Genomic DNA, 26473 nt, shown 5'->3' with positions numbered 1-26473 from the left:
ATGTTATATTTTCTTAAATATTATAAAATATAATTTATGTATATACAGCATATATTTATATAATAAATGTTATTATCAAATATATATATAATATAAATATTATATATATAATGTTTGTAGTTTTAATTTTATAAATACATGTTATATTTTCTTAAATATTATAAAATATAATTATATATATATATATTCATTGTTGTATTATCTTTTATATATAATATGAATATTAAAGTAATATATATTAAATATTTTAATGTATTATGTTATTGTATGTTATATTATAAGTGTGTATTATACTGTATTATTATGTACAATATAAATATTACAATAAATAGTATCTAATATATGTATATATGTATAATGGTGAACCAATGGTGAAATGTAAGACTTTTGCACACCATATAACCATGTCTAACAAGAGAGCTCATGTGCTTTGTGTAGCTCTAATTGACTACTTTATGGGAAAATTGGTTGCTAAATACATGATATAAATAGAAAATCAATGCATGTTACTCATTTGAAAAGTTATCTTGGTATATACGGTGTGGAAAGAAAGTAATTCATTACTTATTTCTTACTGAGGAGTTGCAGTGCATGTGAAAGTATCGACGCTATTGTTGAGCTGACGCTGTGCTGAAAGGAATCTGCCATTGCAGTCGAGTCTCGGGGTTCTGTGAGAGTTTTGGGGGTTCGCCGGGGGGAGCTGAAGAAGAGGTCCTTGGCAGGTCAGAGGTCACTGACTCTTTCATCCATCTCTGACGCTCGGCTGACAGCTGGAGAGGAGAAATTTATTAAGACATCAAAACTCTTGACAGCTGGGCTTCCACGGGATGCCATGGAGACACAGGAGCTGTGATCCCGGCTACTGTTCTCTATAAGGGCCCGATGGGGGACAGCAAGAGAGAAGCTGCTGTTTGTTCTGTGTGGTTTAGAGCCGCCTGCTGCTTGTGCACCCACAGGACAGATAGATCTTTACAATCTCATTCAATTTTTCTAGACAGAAATAATATTAAATGGAGAACAAATTGAGAGTTTTGCTTATTTCTTCTGATTAATCTCACATGTGTCTTCTTTAGAGTTTCAAAAGAAATAGTAGACCCCAAATTAGATTCTTAAATGCAATGATAAATTATAAAACAATGCAATTATTTTTTTGATAAATAATGCAGTATTTTTTTGTTTTCTTTTGGCTCAGAGGTGAACGGTTGGCCTGCAAATTTGATCTCTTTAAAATCTCAGTTGTTGTCTCCTGTCAGCACACCTTTTCCCCAAAAGGAATTTAGGGCTGCACGATTATGACAAAAATCACAATTGTCGATTATTCCCTTGAAATTGTAATTGCGATTATTAATTACGATTATCACAATTTACATTGAATGATGTTTATACCATTGTCTGATGCAACTGCATGGTGTATTTTTATATAAAAATAAACAAGCTGAAAGCACTCTAACTGAAAAACTTTTAGTGCTTTTCTATAGTATTAAGCCTCAAATGTCAAATATACATTGGATTGGTTTCTTCTTTAAATGATAAAAAAGTACAAATATGAATGGTATTATAATGTTATACTAAAACTAAAACAATGGAAAAACCCTTAAGATAACATGTAGAAAGAAAAAAACATATTATAAGCGTGCAGAATAACATAAGTGGACTTTGAACGATTACGTAATTGTGGCATCCATAACTGTAATTGCGATTATAGAAATTCGATTAATTGTGCAGCCCTACTTCTGAGGTATTGACAATGATGCCTCCATTAAAAACGCTGCTTAAAAATGCATGTAATAAATATATTGACATCCTGTGGAAACCCAGTTGTCAAGGGTATATGTTCTATTTGATATTTTATTGTATTTAATTTTTTTTCAAAAGATTTAAACATAGTAGAATCATAAAAGATTTGGCTATTGTCTTTTGTATCCTTTTAAATTTGAAAGCTCCAGTACCCATTTTCTGTTTGATCTCATCTCCTGAGCTATGAATGAGCAATCTCTGAGCCGTAACATGTCCTCTGGGTAGTGAAGGAAAGGACAGGAGAGGAAGGAATCAATCTCTCTCACCTTTTCTTCATCACCTTCCTGCTTTTTTTCCCGTGCCATTTATTTGAGCTGAGGGAAAGTCGGTGTTGAATTGTGTTTCGTGTTCCAGCTTTTTGTGCCGTCGTTTTCTCCGACATGCCTGAATGGTTTAAACACACAGCAGGCTAAAAAGAACAGGTCAGAGTTTACCTCAGCCTGAAGAGCTCGGGACGGCCAGCCCAGGTTCCTCAGCAGAGGAAACCGAGATAGAAAGAGTCCTGTGTGTGCGAGTCGAACATCATAACCGAGGTGTTGAGAGCTGTTTCTGGTCTGGATGGTGTTCTGTTCCCTCAGTTCTTTATCTCAGACTGTCTCTATCAACGCTGGCTCTCCCTCCTCTAAAAGGAGCGTGACAGAAGCGCGAGAGAGACGGCACCGCCGTTACATTGATATAATGTTGCAGCTCGCTGACAGTCCCTTATATTAACCAGACTTAATGGACTCTCTGGAAGTCTTACAAGGGAACGACAGGAGACGTGTGGCCTCGGCTGACCTGAATCTCCCTCTCTCGTTTCAGTCAAATTCAGCTCTGATTCAGCTCTCTTAAAGGGACAGTTTGCACAAAAATCGCCTACTCACCCTGATGTTGCTTATAATAGGAAATATTTAGCAAGCTTCTCATTTCTAAACAATTTAAAGAACAAAAAAGCAGCATAAAATTATCCATGTGACATGTTTTGTGTATTTCAAGTGTTCAAAAGACATGCAATGGATTTGTGCATTTTTCCTAAAATCCCTTTTTTTAAACCTGGCAGTGAATTGCGACATACATTTGAGTTTGTTTTTCACCCAAAGTTAGAATATGTATTTTCTATTGACAGTGTCCTGAAAAAGGCATCAGTACACCAATACAAGTGAGAGATTAAAGTTTTAAGTCACACATTTCTTTTCAAATTCTTCCAAGTTATCCTACATATTTTATTCACTTTAAGTTTTATTTAATGGAATTTCATTTTAATTTCTTCAAATTTGATGAATAAATGTATAATTAAAAAAAAAAAGATTAATATTTAAAACTATATATATATATATATATATATATATATATATATACACATCATTTATTTATTTACAAACATATCATAATAATATTATAAAAGTAGTTCATATGACTATTGTCTTTTGCATCTTCTGTTCTATTCACTTTAAATTTTATATATTTTTAAAATTTTAATTTAGATTAAACAAAATTATTAATAGAGATCTCATGGTCATCATATCAGTTGTTTCTCCTAAAACTGAAAATGTATGTGTGTTTGTGTGTGTGTGTGTGTGTGTGTGTGTATAGTAATTATTAATATTATAATAATTAATCTATATGACGTGTTGTGTATTTCAAGCTTTCAAAGTCATGCAGTAGATTTGTGCATTTTTCCTTTAATACCATATTTAAATCTGATGGTAAATAGCAACTGAATTTTAGGTTAGTTTCTCACCCTAAGTGACTGCATGACTTCAGAAAACTTCACATTGTCACATTGACTACTTTTATGGTACTTTTCACACCTATTTTGAAGCTTGAAACTTTTTAGTCCAAATTCATTGTCATTGGATGCAAAAGAGTGACTGGGATGTTTTGAACATGATTCACAGAGGAGAGAAAGTCTAATCTAAACCATGTCGCAGCTTTAGTCATTTCCTATAATGTGGTTTGGTGCTAGGACTAGTTGTAGTGTTTTAACCATCAGTGTGGGGTTTTGCTTTCTTGCTGGAACTTCAGTATTGTTTTCTCTCGCACTCACTTTCCTTCTGCCTTTGAATTCATTTTTTATTTTCCATCAAGAGGGGGTTAAAAAGACAGACAGAGAGACGTGCAGTAAGAGTAAGGGGGAACAACAAAAGACAGAAAGACAGCGAGAATAAAGGAGGTGATCGCAGAGAAAAACAGATTTGTCAGCACACAGGGAAGGTCAGCGCCCTCCTCTCAGACAGGAAAAGACGAGAGAATGAAAAGGAGCTGATGTCTAGAGAAAGAGAGGTTTTTAGGTGGTCTTTGATTTCTTTTCCTCATCATTCACTTCACGTTCCCTTTAAACATCCCTTTGATGTGATGACAGACGCTGTCTCTTTCCCTCTGTCGTTCTCCTGTAACAATGGACTGTGATTGCGAGGTTTTGAGTTGTAATCTTAAGCTCGTCAAACTGTAGGAGGTGTGTAGGTGGTTTTTCTCAGTTTAAGTCCTCTTTGTGATGGAATGATGGATGTAAAGAGGTGTAAAAAATTAATGTGTTCTGAAACTCATTTTAATACAGTGCAAAAGTGTGTTCCAAAACCTAGTGAACTCCCTTGCTCTTCTTCTAAGGCTGCTTCAAAACTGGAACAGTAACAGTGTGATACTCTTGATAAGCATAAAAGTACATAGTACTCGCAATTATTATATGTAAAATGGTCATTTGATATTAGATTAGACTATTTTATTTATACTTTGCTGTATTGAATGGAATAAGAGCATGAATATTGCATATACTGAACTTGTTGCAATGCATTCTGGGGTCGTCTTCTATGCAAAGCATGCATTTACATTTTTGTAATTTAGAAGACAACATGAGGACTGGGCAATAAAGTTAAATAAATATACAGTGAATTACTGAAACATTTTAAATATATTTATGAATAATTTTTACCTTTGAGGACAACCACAAAGTAAACATACACTGAAGTATTGACTGAGAGAACCAATTACGTGTCTGTGACTCAAGAGAAAGTAGCAAAAGTTAAAGGTCAAAATAAAAGAGTTTGTCATAGTGCTGCCATATTCATCATGTTGCACCGCCACAACATCATGTTCATGTGTACGTGTTTGTACCGTAGGTGTGTGCATTTGTTTTCCCAATAAACTGATACCCAAAATGTACCCAATTCCCTGCTGTTCACCTACTTCCCATAAACACACACACACACATTCACAATGGAAGGTGTTGCAGCTCCAGACAGTCTGTCGTCCCGCATTTCCAGCGGTTTAGATAAACAAACTAAAAATACTATATATATATATACATCATTTATTTATTTACACACATACCATAATAATATTATAAAAGTAGTTCATATGACTATTGTCTTTTGCATCTTCTGTTCTATTCACTTTAAATTTTATATAATTTTATCAGTATTGTTTTCTCTCGCACTCACTTTCCTTCTGCCTTTGAATTCATTTTTTATTTTCCATCAAGAGGGGGTTAAAAAGACAGACAGAGAGACGTGCAGTAAGAGTAAGGGGGAACAACAAAAGACAGAAAGACAGCGAGAATAAAGGAGGTGATCGCAGAGAAAAACAGATTTGTCAGCACACAGGGAAGGTCAGCGCCCTCCTCTCAGACAGGAAAAGACGAGAGAATGAAAAGGAGCTGATGTCTAGAGAAAGAGAGGTTTTTAGGTGGTCTTTGATTTCTTTTCCTCATCATTCACTTCACGTTCCCTTTAAACATCCCTTTGATGTGATGACAGACGCTGTCTCTTTCCCTCTGTCGTTCTCCTGTAACAATGGACTGTGATTGCGAGGTTTTGAGTTGTAATCTTAAGCTCGTCAAACTGTAGGAGGTGTGTAGGTGGTTTTTCTCAGTTTAAGTCCTCTTTGTGATGGAATGATGGATGTAAAGAGGTGTAAAAAATTAATGTGTTCTGAAACTCATTTTAATACAGTGCGAAAGTGTGTTCCAAAACCTAGTGAACTCCCTTGCTCTTCTTCTAAGGCTGCTTCAAAACTGGAACAGTAACAGTGTGATACTCTTGATAAGCATAAAAGTACATAGTACTCGCAATTATTATATGTAAAATGGTCATTTGATATTAGATTAGACTATTTTATTTATACTTTGCTGTATTGAATGGAATAAGAGCATGAATATTGCATATACTGAACTTGTTGCAATGCATTCTGGGGTCGTCTTCTATGCAAAGCATGCATTTACATTTTTGTAATTTAGAAGACAACATGAGGACTGGGCAATAAAGTTAAATAAATATACAGTGAATTACTGAAACATTTTAAATATATTTATGAATAATTTTTACCTTTGAGGACAACCACAAAGTAAACATACACTGAAGTATTGACTGAGAGAACCAATTACGTGTCTGTGACTCAAGAGAAAGTAGCAAAAGTTAAAGGTCAAAATAAAAGAGTTTGTCATAGTGCTGCCATATTCATCATGTTGCACCGCCACAACATCATGTTCATGTGTACGTGTTTGTACCGTAGGTGTGTGCATTTGTTTTCCCAATAAACTGATACCCAAAATGTACCCAATTCCCTGCTGTTCACCTACTTCCCATAAACACACACACACACATTCACAATGGAAGGTGTTGCAGCTCCAGACAGTCTGTCGTCCCGCATTTCCAGCGGTTTAGATAAACAAACTAAAAATACACGCCCTTATTTTTTGACCCTGATCTTATAAGTCACATACACACGGTATTAAGACAGTGAACTCATCCCATGATGCATCATGTTGTAAACTTATGTTTGTGTGATGTGTGTGATTGTACTGTGTGTCAGAAATGGTTTTGCATGAAAAGTTGTTTTTATAGATTCACCTGAAATCTGTGTGTGTGTGTGTGTGTGTGTGTGTGTGTGTGTGTGTGTGTGTGTCACTATACCGAACTCAACAAATGTGTGTATGGAACTCATTTGCATATCCTCCTGTGCCAAAACTTCCTGTATTAGAAAATAGTGCCGCAACTTTTCATGTTTAACAGTGCATGCAGACCATGCCAGTCATCTTTCTAATCCATTATTTTACTTTCATGCTAGTTGCTATTAAAACCCTGTGCTTTTATTAATTGCATACAGATTTTAAATCTAAGGCTGCTTCAAAACTGGAACAGTAACAGTGTGATACTCTTGATAAGCATAAAAGTACATAGTACTCGCAATTATTATATGTAAAATGGTCATTTGATATTAGATTAGACTATTTTATTTATACTTTGCTGTATTGAATGGAATAAGAGCATGAATATTGCATATACTGAACTTGTTGCAATGCATTCTGGGGTCGTCTTCTATGCAAAGCATGCATTTACATTTTTGTAATTTAGAAGACAACATGAGGACTGGGCAATAAAGTTAAATAAATATACAGTGAATTACTGAAACATTTTAAATATATTTATGAATAATTTTTACCTTTGAGGACAACCACAAAGTAAACATACACTGAAGTATTGACTGAGAGAACCAATTACGTGTCTGTGACTCAAGAGAAAGTAGCAAAAGTTAAAGGTCAAAATAAAAGAGTTTGTCATAGTGCTGCCATATTCATCATGTTGCACCGCCACAACATCATGTTCATGTGTACGTGTTTGTACCGTAGGTGTGTGCATTTGTTTTCCCAATAAACTGATACCCAAAATGTACCCAATTCCCTGCTGTTCACCTACTTCCCATAAACACACACACACACATTCACAATGGAAGGTGTTGCAGCTCCAGACAGTCTGTCGTCCCGCATTTCCAGCGGTTTAGATAAACAAACTAAAAATACACGCCCTTATTTTTTGACCCTGATCTTATAAGTCACATACACACGGTATTAAGACAGTGAACTCATCCCATGATGCATCATGTTGTAAACTTATGTTTGTGTGATGTGTGTGATTGTACTGTGTGTCAGAAATGGTTTTGCATGAAAAGTTGTTTTTATAGATTCACCTGAAATCTGTGTGTGTGTGTGTGTGTGTGTGTGTGTGTGTGTGTGTGTGTGTGTCACTATACCGAACTCAACAAATGTGTGTATGGAACTCATTTGCATATCCTCCTGTGCCAAAACTTCCTGTATTAGAAAATAGTGCCGCAACTTTTCATGTTTAACAGTGCATGCAGACCATGCCAGTCATCTTTCTAATCCATTATTTTACTTTCATGCTAGTTGCTATTAAAACCCTGTGCTTTTATTAATTGCATACAGATTTTAAAGACCCCTGCACCCCAACAGGGTGTACGCTATCCTACCACTGATAAATGTGCCATAAATTTTGTGAAATTCCTCTCTCTGAATGAAGGAAGTTGGTGTACGTGATCAGGGCAGCATGAAGTTCAGGTCTTTTCAGGAAGTCTTGCACAAATACCTTCAAAAACCTGCCAAATCGGTTATATTAAAACAACACGCTTTGACACAATAATACCAACAAAACTGTGGTTTCATAATGTATATTAATAAATAATTATAAGTAAGTAAATGATGTGTTCATTTTGGGTATTGCTGAGGAGAGGTCAAGCTCAGGTGACTTTGGTAATAATTCACCTAAAATATATACAATACATTAGCTTTGTGTGAGGGACAGACAAAAAATGTTGTTATTCACTAAAAATCTTTACATTTTTAGGTAAATTTGAAAAGTTTTTACTTCCAAAACAGTATATTTTATACTATATAATATATACTATTATAACATTTATTAATATTTGAATAGCTTCTTTTTATATTAGCTTTTATTTTTATATTTTCAGTTTTCATTTTAACTTAAGTTTTAGTAATTTTGTGCTTTTGCACTTTTTTTTAAATTCAGTTTTAGTTTTTGTAATTTTAGTTAACTTAAGCCTAACTTAAGTCAAGTTTAAGTTTCTCATCTAATATTTATATTGAATTCATTTCAATTCACGAAAACAATTTGTAAAACTTTTAGTTTTAGTTAAGTTACAACATTGTTCAGTTTAGCTAGTTGAATTAGATTTTCATTAGAATTTGTTTGTTTTGAAAACATGAATTATTGAGATGTTTTTCTGTCTGGTTTTTAACCTGCTTAAAAAAACTAGTTAAGAGCATTACTCAGGAAACTTAATAGAGTTCCAAATTATGTGTAATTGAAGTACCAATTACCAACGTTGTCGTAGATGTTTCTCAGAGGAAAAAAATTAAAAACGAATGAGTCAAAAGTTGACATATAAGAGTTCAGAGCTATAAAATAAATATGAATAGCAGCTTGGATTATTTGTTGAATTTGAAGAGAAATGTTTGAGTTAATATTGAGATCTTACAAAACCTGAGCAAAAACGGAATCTCTTATGAAACTCTTGATTAAATGAGATCACCGGGTAATTTTCTCAGTAAAAAAAGAGTCTTCATTTGCTCTATTTGCTCTCCATTTAATCTCATTGCTTCTAGAAGCAACAGTTAAAATATTAAGAAGATCTCATTTGATATATTTTTTTTATTTGGGTAGTTAAGATGCCATACAATGACCAGCCTCCAAAACACAACGTGACCATCAATATCTACTCAGGAGTTAAATGAGATTTGCTTTTGTTCAGGTTAATATTATTACTAGAGCTCGTCGGATGCACTCCGGCAGGCATCGGGAGATGGACGACTTCCTCTGGGAATGAGAATAGAGTTTGTTAAGGTGAAGCGGGGCTTCTATGAATCGGTTAGTGTTGTAGGCCTCAGGGTGGGGTCAAGGTCAACATGTGGAGCGAGTGAGTCATCAATCAATGTGATCCACCGCCCTCCGCATGTTTGTCATCAATCACAGTGATGGAGCCGTCCCTGCGTTTGGAGGGGGGGTCAGAGGTAATTGTTAATTAGTGACTAAACCGTATAGAACAACAGATGCCAGACCGTGAGACAAGAAGCCAATTGATGTTTCTTTCACGTATGTGTGTGTGTGTGTGTGTGTTAGAGAGATCTTCCATGCCCTCAGGAGAGGAAACTGATCTTGATGTCTTTGTCTAAAAAAATCCTGGTGTTCTGCAAACTGTAATTTACATACACACACACACACACACGTTTATCTAGCTATCTAAATGGACACTTCCCATTGACTTCTGTTATTCTTAAAGGGATAGACACTAAAAAATGATGTGCTTACCTTCGTATCACACAGTTTAAGGAAGAAAAATATTTATTGCACTTTTCCATGCAGTGCAAGCATCAAATTTATTATTTTAAATGTCCGTATGTCTTTTGTCTAAATATTAGTTTGTTCCTCACAAAAAGTAATTGAATGGCTTCAAAAGACCTGGAATATAGTGCGCAAGTTGTATGGACTACCTTTATGATGCTTTTTTGGCAATACAAACTATTATTTAGCTTAGATTTTTATTTTTTTTATTTTTTAAAGAAATAAATACTCTTATTCAGCAAGAATCCATTAAATTGATCAAAAGTGACATTAAAGACATTTATAATGTTACAATATATTTTTATTTTCAATAAATGCTGGTCTTTTGAACTTTCTATTCATCGAAGAATCCTAAAAAATAAAACATTATGTATTATGGTTTCCACAAAAATATGAAGCAGCACCACTGTTTTCAACACTGATGATAATAAATGTTTCTTGAGCAGCAAATCAGCATATTAGAATGATTTCTGAAGATCATGTGACACTGAAGACTGGAGTAATGATTCCGAAAATTCAGCTCTGATCACAGGAATAAATTATATTTTAACATATATCACAATAGAACACAGTTATTTTAAATTCTAATATTATTTCACAATATTCCTGTTTTTACTGTATTTTTAATCAAATAAATGCAGCCTTGGTGAGCAGAAGAGACTTCTTTCAAAAACTTTTAAAAATCGTACCAACTCTAAATATAGAAGAAAAAGTCAAGAGGTAAGTAAATAACGAGTTTTCATATTCTCATATTGAAAATGCACGACATGCACTTTTACAAGTTGTTTGAACTGAAATGTGTGTTGGCAGTGTGTGTACACAACCACCCTATAATGATAAAGATCCACCCAGTGTTTTTTTTTTTAATCTTGTTAAATAATTTCCCCTTTCTCAAATCGAGCGGATCTCAGATGCCTGTCTGTGTGACGTCAAGTGAGTGTAAGGTTTTTTAATAAATCTTTACAAATCGCCTTTCCTTACAACGTGCTAGTTAGCAAGTTTCACGATGAATGTGGCTAAAGTTTACAATCTCTCAGTGACCGGCTCGGAAGAGAGGGGCGGGGCAAGCAGAGTTAATTTGCATTTAAAGCAGCATGCAAGAAAACAGCTTGCTCTGAAAAGAGCTGTTTTTGACAGGGTAAAAACGGTGTCGTTTTACACTACCATTGAGAAATTTTAACCAAACTATGTTACATAATTTTCATTAAAACCCTAAAGAATCATATCAACTTATGGAAAATGGCCATTCGATGACCCCTTTAAACATAATTCATCCTATTAACTTTTCTCCTATTCTATGATTCTTTCCTAAAGATTGAGTTGCATCGAATGAAGGATGGCAGAGAAATGAGTGACAACAAGGTTTTACAGTAGATTCAAGCATATAACGAGAGAAGAGCAAAGACAGAGACAATCAGAACAAGATGCGTACGAGATCTTGTACGAAAAGTACAAGATGCTCTTGAAGTGTCTTCTGCCTGTCTGTGTGTGTCAGTGAGTGTGTGTGGGAGGATTTTGAGGAGCGATCAGGCCACCCACTGATGCATTCGTCTCTCATCACAACTCGTCCGTCTCTCAGCGTCTCACTAATGGAAAGACGTTGATTTGAGGGGTCAGAAATGTGACTGATATTTCTGTTCTTCATCCTGTATAGATATGAGGGAATGTTGTTATGCCTGTTGGAAACCAGAAGACACTTTTCTTTGTCTTTTTATCTGAGAGGGTCATGTCATATAGTCAGTGTTTGAATGTCTGGAGGGTTTACAGTTTCAGTTCAGTGAAGATTAAGTCCAGTGGAAAGAGCGAATAAGAGAGGTTTTCTTTACTTTCAGCAGTTTTTCCAACAACATTTAACCCTATAAAGTGTACTGTATCATATTTGATACAAAAAAACCTTGCTGAACAGCCTGTTGTACACAATCTACTACATGCCTTCTGTTATCTGATTGATAGTTTATACAGGTGCATCTCAATAAATTAGAATGTCGTGGAAAAGTTCATTTATTTCAGTAATTCAAGCAAGTAAATGGCCTTTTGGTTTTATTACAAACGTCCGCCTTCAGCTTGTGCTTCACATGTCTTTTTGCTGTGAAATCTTTACTGATTTTTATAAAGTAAACACAAGGATAACTTATATTGTTAGTAATATTTCAAAATGAACAAATACTGAACTGAAGCAACTTACCTTACTTGATTATCCATCCATATATATATATTTTTTTTTAGTAAAATCATGTTCAAATGCGAGTCTCATATAGGATCATCAGGCTTTTATTTGTTCATCTCTCAGTCATCATTGTATTGCATTGCATTATATGTTTTGATCATAAAACTAAGCATTTAAATATCATCTTACTAAAACCAGTGTTGGGTTACGTAACTTGAGTTATGTAATCAGATTACTTTTTCAAGTATCTAACTAGTGAAGTAACGTGTTACTTTTAAATGTACAACGAAGATACTTTTTAAATAAGTAACGCAAGTTGCTTTATTTTCCCATTTATTGAGACTGACACCTCTTCTGTCACACTTAATAACTTTTGAGTTTTTTGTTATTGAAAAACAATTAAGCAAGCCCAGCCCAGTTAAGTAACAAAAAGTGTCTTATTTTCCGTAAAAAGTAACTAAATAATGCAAGTAGTTACTTTTTTATGGAGTAACACAATATTGTAATGCATTACTTTTAAAAGTTACTTTCCCAAACACTGACTAAGACTATATTATTGGGAGAACTCATATTTATATAATTTAATGTAATTAGTCTGTTATACTCTTATAAAGATCTATTTGAGTTACATTGCAAGCTTCAGAATTTCATCTCCATCACTTTTTGTCCATTTAAATATCAGCATCTGCACCAAATTGCATATTTTTGCTCAGTTATTCCTCTGAATAAAACTGCAGTGTTTTTCCTCTTTGAGTATGAGCTCTATATTCTCACTATATCATGCTATATGAGCCATAAAAGCCTGATGAATCAAATATAATACTCAACCAAAAATATGCACATGCATTTTTCAATAACGGTTCAATAAACTGTTCCATTTAAAAACAACAGTGTCAGGCTTAACAGGTTTAAGTATGCATGAATGACTTTTGCTGTGTTTGTATTATAAGTATTATACAAACTTTTTTAAAAAAGTGCATTAATGACTGAAATAGCTTATTAAATAACTTCTAGATGTGTCTGTTTGCATTCCCATGCACAGCTGCTTTTGAATAGTCATTAATGCAAAAAGATGCTTTTTGCCATCATATGTTGTTTGTAGTTGCGTCATCTACCAGCAGGAGATAACAGGGTCACGCTAACCACCTAATCTCGACCCCACGTTCCCATCGTTTCTGTTTGGTCTCTGGAGTCTGATAGAAGTTTATAGTAGTGCGCTGGAGTCCAAGGCATCTGTCATCCTCCTAGTTCTCATTCATACGCATACAGACGTCCAAACACACAGAGAGAGCTTTCCGTGTGCGCTTGTGTTTGCACGTAAATGAGTGATAAGGATGATGAAAAACAGTGTTTTTCAGGCAGGAGTAGGAGGACGTGACACGCTAGATTATTTAAACATCATGCATTCTTTATTTATGAGTCACGATATGTCAAAACATGTTTTACTCAGATGTGCGAGGCGGATTCTTCAGACGTATGGATGGGTTAGGGTTAGGTTAGGACTGGTGCATGCTGGGAAGACTCCCAGAATTCCTCATTCATCATCGTCTGGTCTGTCTCGCAGTCTCTTGACTTCACCTCCCTTTCCTGTCTTCTCTCTCCATCATAAATGCATCGTTTTGTATTTGGAAAACTGGCAGGTTTTCATGTTCCATCTTTGTCTGCTTACGTATATACTTTATAATAATTTCATAACTGAGTCATTTAATAATGTTTTATAATAGTTTGAGTCACAGGCCAGGTACTTTGTTAACTGGGTAACATTTTCAGCGCCTTGTTTTACACTGAATTAAAGCCATCCTGTATCTTTCTCTTCTCTCGTAGTGTGCAAGGTGGGCTACTACAGGTCTCTTTCTTCGGATGGCGGCTGTCGTAAATGTCCACTGCACAGTTACTCCATGAAAGAAGGAGCTACTTCCTGTGATTGTGACAAAGGATATTACAGATCGGAGACGGATCCTGCCGCCATGCCTTGCACACGTGAGTTAAACACAAACATTCGCACCAGTTTGAAGTGCGTTTACCATGTTTTTTGGACACTATGGTGGTGATTTATATGGGTGTTTAAGTGACTTTTTCACTATGTTACTTTTACTAAAATGTATAGACTCTTAGACTTGTCAAATATTGTGGTTTCCATTTTATAAGCATTTTAAACCTGTAAAGCCTGACATAATAGTCTGAAAAGTCTGATTTTTTTAAATGGAACAGTTTATTGAACCATTGAACAAAATCTAAAAATGCAATGATGATTGAGAGAAGAACAAATAAACTTTCCCTGATGATCATATTTGATACCCACATTTGAACATGATTTTTCTAAAAAATTATGTATGGATAATTAAGTAAACCTAAGTTGCTTTAGTCCAATAAGTGTTCATCTTGAAATATTACTATCAATATAAAACTTATCTTATGTTTACTCTATAAAAATCAGTAAAGATTTAACTTAAGGCATTTGAACCACAAGCCGAAAGTGGACCTTTTTTTTTTTTGCAATTATACTAAAAGGCCTTTTACTTGCTAAAAAAGTAATACTATCAATCAGACGTCAGAAGGCATGTAGTAGATTGTGTACAACAGGGCATATTGATAATTAAGAGGACATCAAATATGATAGAGCAGGCTTTATAGAGTATAATCCAGATGTTCCCCCTTGACTATTGAACAATCTATAGCTTCATAATGTAATGTTTTCCTTAGATTAAAAAAAAAAAATGTATTGTACTAAATTAATTACTAAATATATGACAAATGAGCTGAAAAGTATATTGTCTGAAAAAATTAAATATACAGAAATAACTAAAAGATAGCAAACATTCTAATAGAATGTTGTGCACGGGCATGTGGTTATTTCTGTTTACATCCTTTTATGCGCAGCAGATGTTCCTCACATCAAATAAATGAATTTAAATGAGACCGTATCGGTCTCACTCTACCAGCTGTCTGTCTGTCCTCTTTCTCTCTCTCTCTCTTCCATAATAATGACCAGCTCTATCTCTTTGTAGAACAGACGCTGTTTGTCTTCTCCTTCTGTTCTTGTTTTTTCCCCTTATTTCTTCTGTCTATCTTCTTTCATCCTACTATTCAGAGTGGATGGAAAGTTTTAGAGTACGCAAAACGGTACTTGCATAAGTACACAAACACACACACACACACAAAGTAACAAAACAGAACTGTGGAAAAAACAAATAAAATTGTAGCTGTAGCTCATCCAATCAAATCATTGCAACTGACATAATTCTGATTTAGAATAAATATTTACAATAAAATCTATAGGTAATATGTAAATTCCCATTATGTAAGCTATACAGTATATATATATATATATATATATATATATATATATATGGGGTAATAAATATCAGTATTGTGAAATATTACATTTTAAGATAAGCTTTTCTATTTCAACTGTTTTCTATTTTTGAAATGTAATGTAACTTAAATAAATGTTTTGGCAAACCTTTATAAATCATTCTAGTATGCTAATTTGGTGCTCAAGAAACATTTTTACATAATAATAATAATCATTAATATTATTAGTGTTGAAAACAGTTGTGTGGCTTAATATTTTGTGTAAATCATGTTGGTTTGTTCAGGATTCTTTGAGGAATAGAAATTTCAAAAGAACAGCTTTTATTAGAAAATTTCAATCTTTTGTAACATTATAAATGTCTTTATTGTCACTTTTGATCAATTGAATGCATCCTTGCAGAGTAAGTGTATTAATTTCTTTAAAACACTGTGTGCTTATAATTTTTCATTTAATGTTTATTTAACTTTTTTGTGTTTTATTTTAATGTTATGAATAAACTTTTGTTTTGTGCCCATGTAAGTTCCAAATAAAATGAGATTATAATATTATATTAAATAATATAAAAATGTAATTTAATTTTCCCTCCATTGCAACATTGTTATGTAAATATAATTACATTTTTCATGGTATTCCCAGCAAAGCAGCCTGTTTTAATATAAGGATTATGCACTTAAAGTTCTTTCTCTCTGTGTTTATCGCAGATCCTCCATCTGCTCCTCACAATCTGATTTCTAATGTCAACGAGACGTCGGTGCTGTTGGAATGGAGTCCGCCTATAACCTCCGGAGGCCGTCAGGATCTCACCTACAACGTGGTGTGTAAGCAGTGTGTGCGAGACACGCAGAGATGCACGCCGTGTGGAGATGACGTGCGATACTCTCCGCAGCGGCTGAGTCTGCGCTCCACGCGGGTGTCCGTTCACCAGCTGCAGGCGCACACAAACTACACCTTCCAGATCTGGGCCGTCAATGGGGTGTCCAAACACAGCCCCAGTCTGGAGCAGGCCACGTCCATCACGCTCACCACCAACCAGGCCGGTGAGTGTGTGTGTGTCCAAACATGCTCAGATTTAATCAAGCATCATGTCTGCATGTAATTACGCAAGTGAAATTGAACCACATGAAATGTTTTCACTGAGGATTAGATGAGAAATATAGTACATTACCAGTCAAAAGTTTGGAATATTTAATTTTTTTTTTTTATGTTTGTAAAAGAAGTCTCTTCTGCTCACCAAGGCTGCATTTATTTGATTAAAAACAAGTAAAAACCAGTAATATTATTACAATTTAAAATAACTGTTTTCTATTTTAATATATTGTAAAATGTAATTTATTGCTGTGATCAAATCTGAATTTTCAGCATCATTACTCCAGTCTTCAGTGTCACGTGATCCTTCAGAAATCATTCTAATATGCTGATTTAATATGCTGGAATAAATGATATTTTAAAATATATTCAAATATAAAACAGTTCTTTTCAATTGTAAGAATATTTCACAATATTACTCTTTGTAATTTTGATCAAATAAATACATCCTTGGGGAGCATAAGAAACTTCTAGGGATGCTCCGATCAGGATTTTTGCCGCCAATACTGAGTACCGATTTCTTGTCATGGTGATCGGCCGATAATGATGCTTCAAGCTTTATATAGACGGTTTCAATGGGCGCACGCGCCTGGCCCGAAGTTAACTTCCGGTCTGTGTTTGTTTATCAGTCTGGCTATGGCACTGGCTACAAACGCAGTTAAAGTTAAGGTGATGAGTAGACTGAAGTTGGGCTCAGGTGGTTGTGCTGTGGGATGTGTTTCCCATACATTTATTTATTTGTGGCACCCACCACAATATCAAAACTGACAGGTTTTCCAAAAGGCTTCGTTGAATAAACATGAGCACGTACTGCACGTTTAAAAATCAAAACGTATTTCTGAAGGAAGACTATCTTTAGAAAATTTTCGATGTCATTTTCATTTCATCTTGCATGTTATGTGCCTGATAAAGCAGCGTTTGTGAACTCAGCACTGCTTTGTGTACAGCGGTTACTGGGGAAACCTCTGTTTTTGTTCTGTCCTCCACGCTGTGACAACTCACAAAAGACTATTTTTAACCAAGCAGTGTGGAGAGCCGCTTCAGAAACGTGCCGCGGCTGGCTGATAAACACAAGCACTGACTAGAGCGGCCGCGATCACCTCCGGTGGCCGTGGAGCCATAACGCGCCACAGACGCGTGTAGAGAATTTTTCATTGTTTCTTGAAACGTCATAACATTTCCACACCGGCGATGACATGACTGCGGCGCCAAATCATTTATGATTTCACGTGTTGACGACATCAAATTGCGATCGGTTCCTGAGATCGGCCAAGTTGGTGAGTACCGATCGAGTCATAAAATATGATTATCGGCCGATACCGATCTCTGGCCGATCGATCGCAGCATCCCTAGAAACTTCTTTCAAAAACATTCAAAAATCTTAATTATTCTGAACTTTTGACCGTAGTGTACTATATTTCTCACCTAATCCTCAATGAAAACATTTCACAAGGTTCAATTTCACTCACATAATCACCTACGGAGAACTTCTGTATGACCTTTCTGCTCCATTACAAACACACACATGCATGTAGAGCGTCAAAACGCTATTTTGATTCATGGCAGTGTGTGTGTGTGTGTAGTTGTGGATGTGTGATACGCGGTCTGTGCTCTTGATGGTGTCTTGGGTTTCTTTCGGAATGGAGCGTTAGCTAGAGATCCGGATCTTTCTGTGACAAGCCAAGCCTGTAAATCATCCTGAGGGATTGGAGTGTGGAGTTTAGGGTGGAGGGTGGGGTTTTACCATGCAGTGATGTGCCTTTGGCTATAGAACAGAGGACCTGATAACATGTGTCCTACTTAGTCGTGCGCTGGGCGGTCATGAGAGCATATTTAGAATAACTAACATATACCTCTTAACGTAGATGCTGCTGTCACAATGTTTAGTTCTCATAAGACAAAACACAATATATTCATGCTGTCGGAGTGAAAAATATAAAGTCAGATAACAATATTTTAAAAGTTTCAGAAGGAAAGAGAAGTGCTAGTGGAGGACGTAGAACCTCCTGAACTGTGCTAAAACTTACTGTAGCACGCTGTTGCTTTTTATTAATCTTAGGGAACAGCAGTACAATAAAAGACACTAATGTTCACCTTTCAAATCATTCGAATGCATCTAATAATTGTAAAAACACTACTTTTATATTATAAATTAAATGACTGTTTGCCAACAACCGATGCAGCATTATGAGACTTTTTGAAAGGATATGCAAATAAAAATCTTAAAATGCTAAATAATTACATGTTTGCACTTATTTTGAATTAACCTTTGCTATCAAATTAAGTCTAATCAATATAAATTATTATTATTTAATTGATCAAATGTGTATTTGAGCAATAAAGCCATGTATCACTTGTCTGCTGGGTATTTTAACTTTTATATACCACATAAAACAATATTATTAAAAATAATTTATGTAAACATACAAAATATATATATATTAAAAGTATAATTAAAATATATTATTAAAGTCAGTGTGAAACACATTTTCTCACACACATTTAAACAATATATATAATATTAAATATAGCATAATATTTAGATAATAATAATATTTTAATATATATTTATATATTTTTATTTAAAATAAAATAAAATAATAATAAGTCTCTTATTCTCAGCAAGGCTGCATTTATTTGATAAAAAATACAGTAAAAAAGTAATGTTGTTAAATTAAATATTTTCTGCTTTATATATTTATACTTTTTTAAATGTCATTTATTCCTGTGAATGCAAAGCTGAATTTTAAGTAGCCATTCCTCCAGTCTTCAGTATATTCTGTACCATTTCAGTGTGTATATATTTTATATTTATGTCTCATCCAATCAAATTTTAGAGTCATAACTATTAATTTGATGGATTTTGAATATTCTCAGAAGTGGGTTTATAATATTTATTATAATTTTTCACATATAGTCACAGTTCACAGGGATGCCACAAAACTTCACACCACATGCGAAGTACAGTATATCCCAGCATGCACTAAAGGCGTTAAATGAACCATATAGCATGATGTTCCTAAATCAGTTTTACCGAATCTTAACGTGCTTGAGTGTTTGTGATGAACGAGTGCAGATTCTCATCTTTCCTTAATGTTATCTCAGCCAGACACACACACACACCCACAACTCCATTACAGCCCATATCTGTCAGAGCAGACGGCATGATGGATGTATGTTAGAGATGAGTGTGTTAGATGGGTGAAGGGGGGCCGGTGACCCCTGTGTTTTTGGCTGGAGGGGGCCGACTCAGAGTCCCCCCGAGGGACAACCCTAAATCACGTTTAGTCTGTCGGGCCTGGCAGAGGAAGACGGATCTTTGAGATGAGAGAGGGCCGCCGTCGAGCTGCTGCTACAGCTGGTGGGGGATCGAATTGTTTAACAGACTCACACACACACACTCGCTAATGCACTGAGATGAAACTCTACTTCAGCATTTGAATTCTGGATGCCTGTAGATAGGCCAACAATGAATGTTTTCTAGGCTGATTGTGGGGTAAAATTGATTTAAATATTGTTGGTTCACAATTAATCTAAGTAAACCCTAAAATCGCGAGTTGGTTTAATGCAAAGGCTGCAATTTAGTTAATTTAATATATGTGCTGCATGTTTCATGAGTAAAGCGCAGCACTGTGTCCATCGGCTCTTGACAACAAAAGAGATGCTGTTTAATTTTTTTCTGCCAAAATAAAAGCTCAATGGTTTAATTTGAAAATGAAGAAATTAAAACAGCCATAAATGTTAGTATTGCCAATTTTAGTGTACAATATTATATTAATATATAATAATATTCATATTATTTTTATAAAATGCCTGTTGTTAATAAAAGAGATGCTCTATGGGTTCCTTGCGTTTTTGTTGTTGTTGTTTTTTGCCAGAATAAAAGCTAAATGGTTTAATGTTTGAAAATGAAGGAATAAAGACAGCCATCAAAATTTGTATTATCATTTTTAGTTATACATTAAAAAAATAAGAATATTATTATATTATTATTTTTCTTAAATAGATTTTTTTTTTTTTACGGTGAAATATTAATATTTCTTGTTTTGGTTCAAATTGAAATAATAATGCTACTTTTTCTTCTTTTTATTAATATTAATATTTTATAGTCTTATAAAGTTTTATTGTTTTAATATTTAATATTTTATAGTCGTATTGATATATAATCACAAAATATTTGGTAAAACTGTGCAACCCTACAGGCAAACTTTTTTAACACATTTTTAATCATAATCATTTTTATCAGAACAATTGTAATTAGATTTTGTTTCTCCAAATCGTGCAGCCCTACTCTATATGGTCAAATATGTTACATTGAGCAAGTAGTATATTTTATTGCTAGCTGAAAGCCTCATCATGCTAGTTTGTTTAGCCTACATCTTTTGAAGAAAATATGAGTTTAAAACTCTTATTTAAGACTCTCCGCCATGTTGTCAGGGTGTTGTTAGTGGTTTTTAGGGTGTTGGGTGGGTGGTTGCTAGGAGATTGCCTGAGGTCACTGGTTGGTTGCTAGGTAGTTTTTATATAAAAAAACACAGAAGAATATTATGGGCATGCACATTTTTTTGTTTGGCACTTTGATTTTCAGTTTTCAGTCGACTAAAACACTGTTTACATATGGAAATGAGGTCAGAACGCTACATTTTCTGAAACATTGTGACCTTAGAGTTTGATGTTTGTTCAACGGTAAGTATGAGCAATTGTAATAGTGATGCAAACTTAGCAAACACCACTAATTAGCCAAAATACACACGAGACAATGTGTAGGACTTTGCCAAAGACAGCATTTGAATTCTGTGGAAATATGCAGAGCTTTCTGTGGTTCTGATATCTAGAGTTGTTCTGTTTGGTAGAGGAAACTAATACATAGAGATCTTTTCTCTGTCTTCTTCCTTTGCATCCATCAGATCCGTTTTCACTTTCTTTTGCTGTTTTTCTCTTTTTGCTTATTGTGTTTTCATGTCTTTATATCTCTGTTGTGTCTGTTTCTGAGTCTGTTTGACTTTCTCACCCTCAACAAAAACAGCTTCAGGGGAAAAAAAACAAACAGACAATAGCGGTCTTAACTCCAAATCCACAGTTTAGAAGAAGAAAATGCTCTCCTTGTTTTCCAGGTTTATCCTTTTTCTTTCTGTATGTCTGTGATGTGATAAAAGAAAGACAGAAGTGTCAGGAAAACCTGACAAAAGTGCAATTTAGTAAGCATGAACCTTAAATAAATATATGAACTCTTTCTGTCTCTCCTCAGCTCCGTCCACGGTCATGATGGTTCAGAGTAAGGACATCACGCGCCACACGCTCTCTCTGTTCTGGGACAAACCCGAGAAACCTAACGGTGTCATACTGGAGTATGAGGTCAAATACTACGAGAAGGTGAATGTTCTTGTTTTGTCATGTTTTTAAGACATAGTTCACCCTAATATTTTGGGTGTGCTGTTCCTTTAAGATGTTATTGTTCAAACACACAACAGCAATCCCTGTGGACATTTGCTGTCTGGATAAACAGGAAGTGAGGTTTTTATTAGGGTTAAAATATCCCCCTAATGTGCCCTTTGACTTCTTACCTTCCTCTCGGCTTCCGTTCTCTGTCTCTCTCCTTATTTATGAATCTCAGGATCAGAACGAGAGGAGTTATCGCATCGTAAAGACGACGTCTCGTAGTGCTGATATTAAAGACCTGACTCCGCTGACTTCCTACGTGTTTCACGTGCGCGCTCGCACCGCCGCGGGATATGGGGAGTTCAGCGCCCCCTTTGAGTTCAGCACCAACACTGGTGGGTGTCGAATTCATATGTGCTTATTTGAGTAAGAATGATCTAGAAACAGCTTCACATATACTCAACAGATATAATAAATACCTAATATAAAAAAACAACATGCTGCTTCCACAATTAGGCCTGGGCGATAAAACGGTATCGATATTTATCGACAGTACACCTTCTTCGATAACGATAGAAAAAATGTTCGATATAGTGCAGGATATAGGCACGTTGCTATGAGTGACGCAGACAGCACACACAAACACGAACACATGCTGAAATGAGTGCTGTGCCTGCCTGTGATGAGGAGATTGTGAATAAAGAATGAATATTAGTCGAATTTAAAATAAACATTTGCATTTGAATGCTAGGTGTGCATCAGGGAGCGTCATCAGTGGCGCGCGAGATGCGGTGATGATGTAAGTGACGTTGTAGCATTTTAATATTTTGTTAGTCTAGCCTACGAGACGCGCCGCTGCTGCGTTATTCTTTCAGAATATTAGAGAAATATAGTAGATCAATGCTTAGAAGATCTTGATTAGGTTAAAACCAAAACCAAGCCATTCACACAGAACGCATATTCAGTGCATTTTTTAGACGGACAAATACGACTGCTGCACTCGCGTCTCACACAAGAGATGTACAGAAAGCCATGCAAAGTTAAAACAGTTTAAACGTTTTGAAAACATGTCACGAATTTGTGGAGGTTTATTCCTTTTCACTGCATCTCATATGTTTTTAAATGCAATCTGTGTGAATGGCGCTTCGGCTCTTTGGATTAAGCAATGCATAAATACATGATGCTGTTTTGTTAATATAATAATAATTATATATATATAATAATTGTTTATGCAATTTACAAAATTATATTTGATTTTTATTAGTTAATTTAGATGTAATGCACTTTTTTTTATAGAGTTACTTCCTTGCGTTGACAATTTAAATGCACAGCATTACTTTACTCATTGCGCCCTCCTGTGGCCTCGGGAGACAAGGCAAAAGTTTCCTTAAGACCTATTTAATCTGCATAGAAAACATTAGAAATTTTATATTTGATTTTTATTTTGTGTTTGTTAAAACAAAAAATATTTGTTGTTTGCCTCAATAATTTGGGTTAATTTAAAAATACAGTGGTTAAATTAAAAAAAAAATTATATTGCTCTTTGTTTTAAAAAAGGTTATAAAAATGTCAATAATTATCGATACCGAACGATATGAAACATTATATCGTTGATACATTTTTTAGCTATATCGCCCTATCCACAATACACTATGCACTTATACACTATGTACCTATGTGCTATGTACTCAACCGTGTTGTATAGGAATCATATGAGGTTATTTTGTCATTCAACTTTGGAGTCTGATAGCTCCTCCCCCTTTGTTTTTCGGTTATTTAAGTGTGTCATTCGGGTATTTAAATTGAATTTTCAGTGTGAATGCACTACTCGCACTATTTATAGTACGGCATAGAATAGTGCATAAGTATGTGGATTAGGACACACAATACTCTCTTTAAAATATGCTGCATGATTTGAAGAACTCTAATTGTGTCTCTCTCAGTCGCAGCTCCTGTTGTTGGAGGAGTCATTAGCTCTGCTGTGCTGCTGCTGTTGGTGGCCGGATGTGTTGTTGTTCTCCTCCTCACCCTCATCATTACCTTCATCATCACCAAAAGGTGACAGAACATCCAGTATTTTTTCCATGATGACAGGCCAGTGTTATTAATGTTAATTGAAACTAAAAAGTAATAAAAATGTTGAGGCACTAAAATTAATAAAACTGAAATAAAAATAAATTAAAACTAAATAGAAATATTTAAAAACTCAAATTAATCAAAAAAGACAAAAGCACATAACAAAATTAATAAAACTAACTACAATTAAAATATAATATGAATATCATTTTAAAAAACTTCTTTATATGTGTAGGTGTAAAATATTAAATTAGAAGTTATTTTATTTATTTATTTTTTAAATATATGTTTGTATATGTATGTATTACACTGCCCCGCATCTTGAAAAAAAATCTGCTAATTTGCTTAAAGTATTAGCTAATTTCATGATGCTGAGTTCACAAATATTAATAAAAAACTTTTCATTATGTAGTTTTTTTTTCACAACATAAGAATGAAGAATTTAAATTAGTTATATGTATCAGCTTTAATGCACTTATCAAAATAACAAAAGCAGTCAAATGTCAAAAGTTGTGAAGTATTCAAAAGCCAATTCACAATATGAATAAATACTATAATAGTGTATAAATAATAGTAAAATACCACTGTGATTGATAGATAAATAAAATAATAAATGCTGAAAAATTGTGAATATTTTCATCTCAGGAGGAGCAAATACAGCAAAACTAAACAGGCAGAGGAGAAAAACCTGCAGCCAGGTAAGAAAACACCTTTCATCAGTCTTCAGCTGGACCACAAAATGAAACTTTTCTGTTCTCAAAGCTTCTGTTAATGTGCCGGTAGGGGTGAGAATATATGTGGACCCTTACACCTACGAAGACCCCAACCAGGCCATCAGGGAGTTCGCTAAGGAGATCAATACCTCCTGTATCAAGATCGAGAAGGTGATCGGCATCGGTGCGTTAACGGCCCTTTTGCATTGTTAGCAAGTCATTTATTGATGATAGATGCATGTAAAAGTCACTTCCTGTCTCTGTAGGTGAGTTTGGAGAGGTGTGCAGCGGCCGTCTGAAGCTTCCTGGAAAGCGAGAGATCTGTGTGGCCATCAAAACGCTGAAGGCGGGGTTTACCGAGCAGCAGAGGCTGGACTTCCTGAGCGAGGCCAGCGTGATTGGCCAGTTTGACCATCCTAATATCATTCACCTGGAAGGCGTGGTCACCAAATGTAAGTTTAAAGCTGACATCATAGATTTTTATTTGTATCCTTCCATATATATATATATATGCAATTTTTTATATTTAAATATAAAAGAGTTTACAATATTTATAGTAAATTTATAATGTATATATTACACAGCCCATCTTGGGGAAAAAAGATGATTTGCAAAGGTGACCTAATATTACCTATTTTGATGATGCTGAATTCAAAAATATCAGCATTTAGTTTTTTTTTCTATATGTGTGTGTGTGTGTGTGTGTCAGCTTTCATGCACTCATCAAAATAACAAAAGTAGTCAAATGTCAAAAGTTTTGGTTTTAATTACAAAAAAGAAATATTCAAAATGTATCATTTAACTTACATTCTGCAAAGGAGTGGAAAAGTGGAAATCAGGATCAAATCAGTATCATAAAATCATGTCTTCAGAATCATTCATACATTTGAAAATGGGCTGAGAATTTAACAAACAGTTGTAATCTGACTCAGAGGAAGATAGGAATCATGTCAGCAGTTTTTCTGCTTATTAAGGGTTAATACGAGATGTCTTCATATTAGAAATGGTTGTCAAAAGTAAAATGCATCATATTTTGTGAGAAAGTGTGACGTGCTCGAGCAAAACAGCTAAAATATTTTGAAATCAGCACCCAAAATTAGTGAGAACCAAGTATTGAATTTCATTCAGAAAATATGATGCATTATTAAAAGACATCAAGGGCTTTTCTTTATCTTCTTCAGTCATTTTTAGTTTGGGATGTTTTGAAGAGGTTCGACTTGCCTTAAATATTAGTTTTGAGTACATGTTATGTCAGAATTTCCTACTTGGAAACATTGTGAAATTCAGGGATAGAGCTGATAAAATTCTCAGAAATTCTAAACAATTAACTATTATGCAAATAAAATGCCTCAAAGAGTCAAAATCCTTATGTTTCATGTTAATAAAAACCTGTTAATGCTTCTGAGAATTAGACAGCAGAATGCTATGGTCAGAAGTCGGGATATTAAGTGTGCATAAAGCCACTAAAGAAACAGGCTGCTGATAGAACATGTTTTCCTTTTGATGTGCTAATGGTCGTGTGTGTTTATGTATGCATGTCCAGCTTATCTGTGTGTTTGCTTGCTGAGCGTGTCTTGACAAAAACTGCTATGAGATGCACACACACACAACCTTGTGGTCTCCAGATGGAGTGGGTCGCTCTGGACGGCTAATGTGAGCTAAAAAGCACAGCAGACTCATTAATCACGTCGTCAGATTTAAATGTGTTTGGGGTTAGAGAGTCACCCTATATCTCTAACCTACAGCCACTGCTCTGTGTGTGTGTGTGTGTGTGTGTGTGTGTGTGTGTGTGTGTGTGTGTGTGTGTGTG

The 26473-nt window shown here is 34.8% G+C and overlaps 1 protein-coding gene across 1 annotated transcript in view; it reads left to right on the top strand.

Moving 5' to 3' along the window:
* LOC107558826 (ephrin type-A receptor 4-like) overlaps positions 1-26473 on the top strand; it is a 47517-nt gene that overhangs the window by 9314 nt on the left and 11730 nt on the right. Inside the window, exons 4-11 of the mRNA XM_016242510.1 lie at positions 13918-14073; positions 16111-16446; positions 21744-21868; positions 22110-22269; positions 23818-23932; positions 24596-24648; positions 24734-24847; positions 24930-25115. Of these exons, the coding sequence (XP_016097996.1) occupies positions 13918-14073; positions 16111-16446; positions 21744-21868; positions 22110-22269; positions 23818-23932; positions 24596-24648; positions 24734-24847; positions 24930-25115 (1245 nt within the window). The remainder of the gene's footprint in view (positions 1-13917; positions 14074-16110; positions 16447-21743; positions 21869-22109; positions 22270-23817; positions 23933-24595; positions 24649-24733; positions 24848-24929; positions 25116-26473) is intronic.

This window comes from Sinocyclocheilus grahami, unplaced genomic scaffold, assembly GCF_001515645.1.
Source record: "Sinocyclocheilus grahami isolate Dianchi unplaced genomic scaffold, SAMN03320097.WGS_v1.1 scaffold661.1, whole genome shotgun sequence".
Lineage (NCBI taxonomy): Eukaryota > Metazoa > Chordata > Actinopteri > Cypriniformes > Cyprinidae > Sinocyclocheilus > Sinocyclocheilus grahami.
This window is presented reverse-complemented; position numbering and strand designations above follow the sequence as displayed.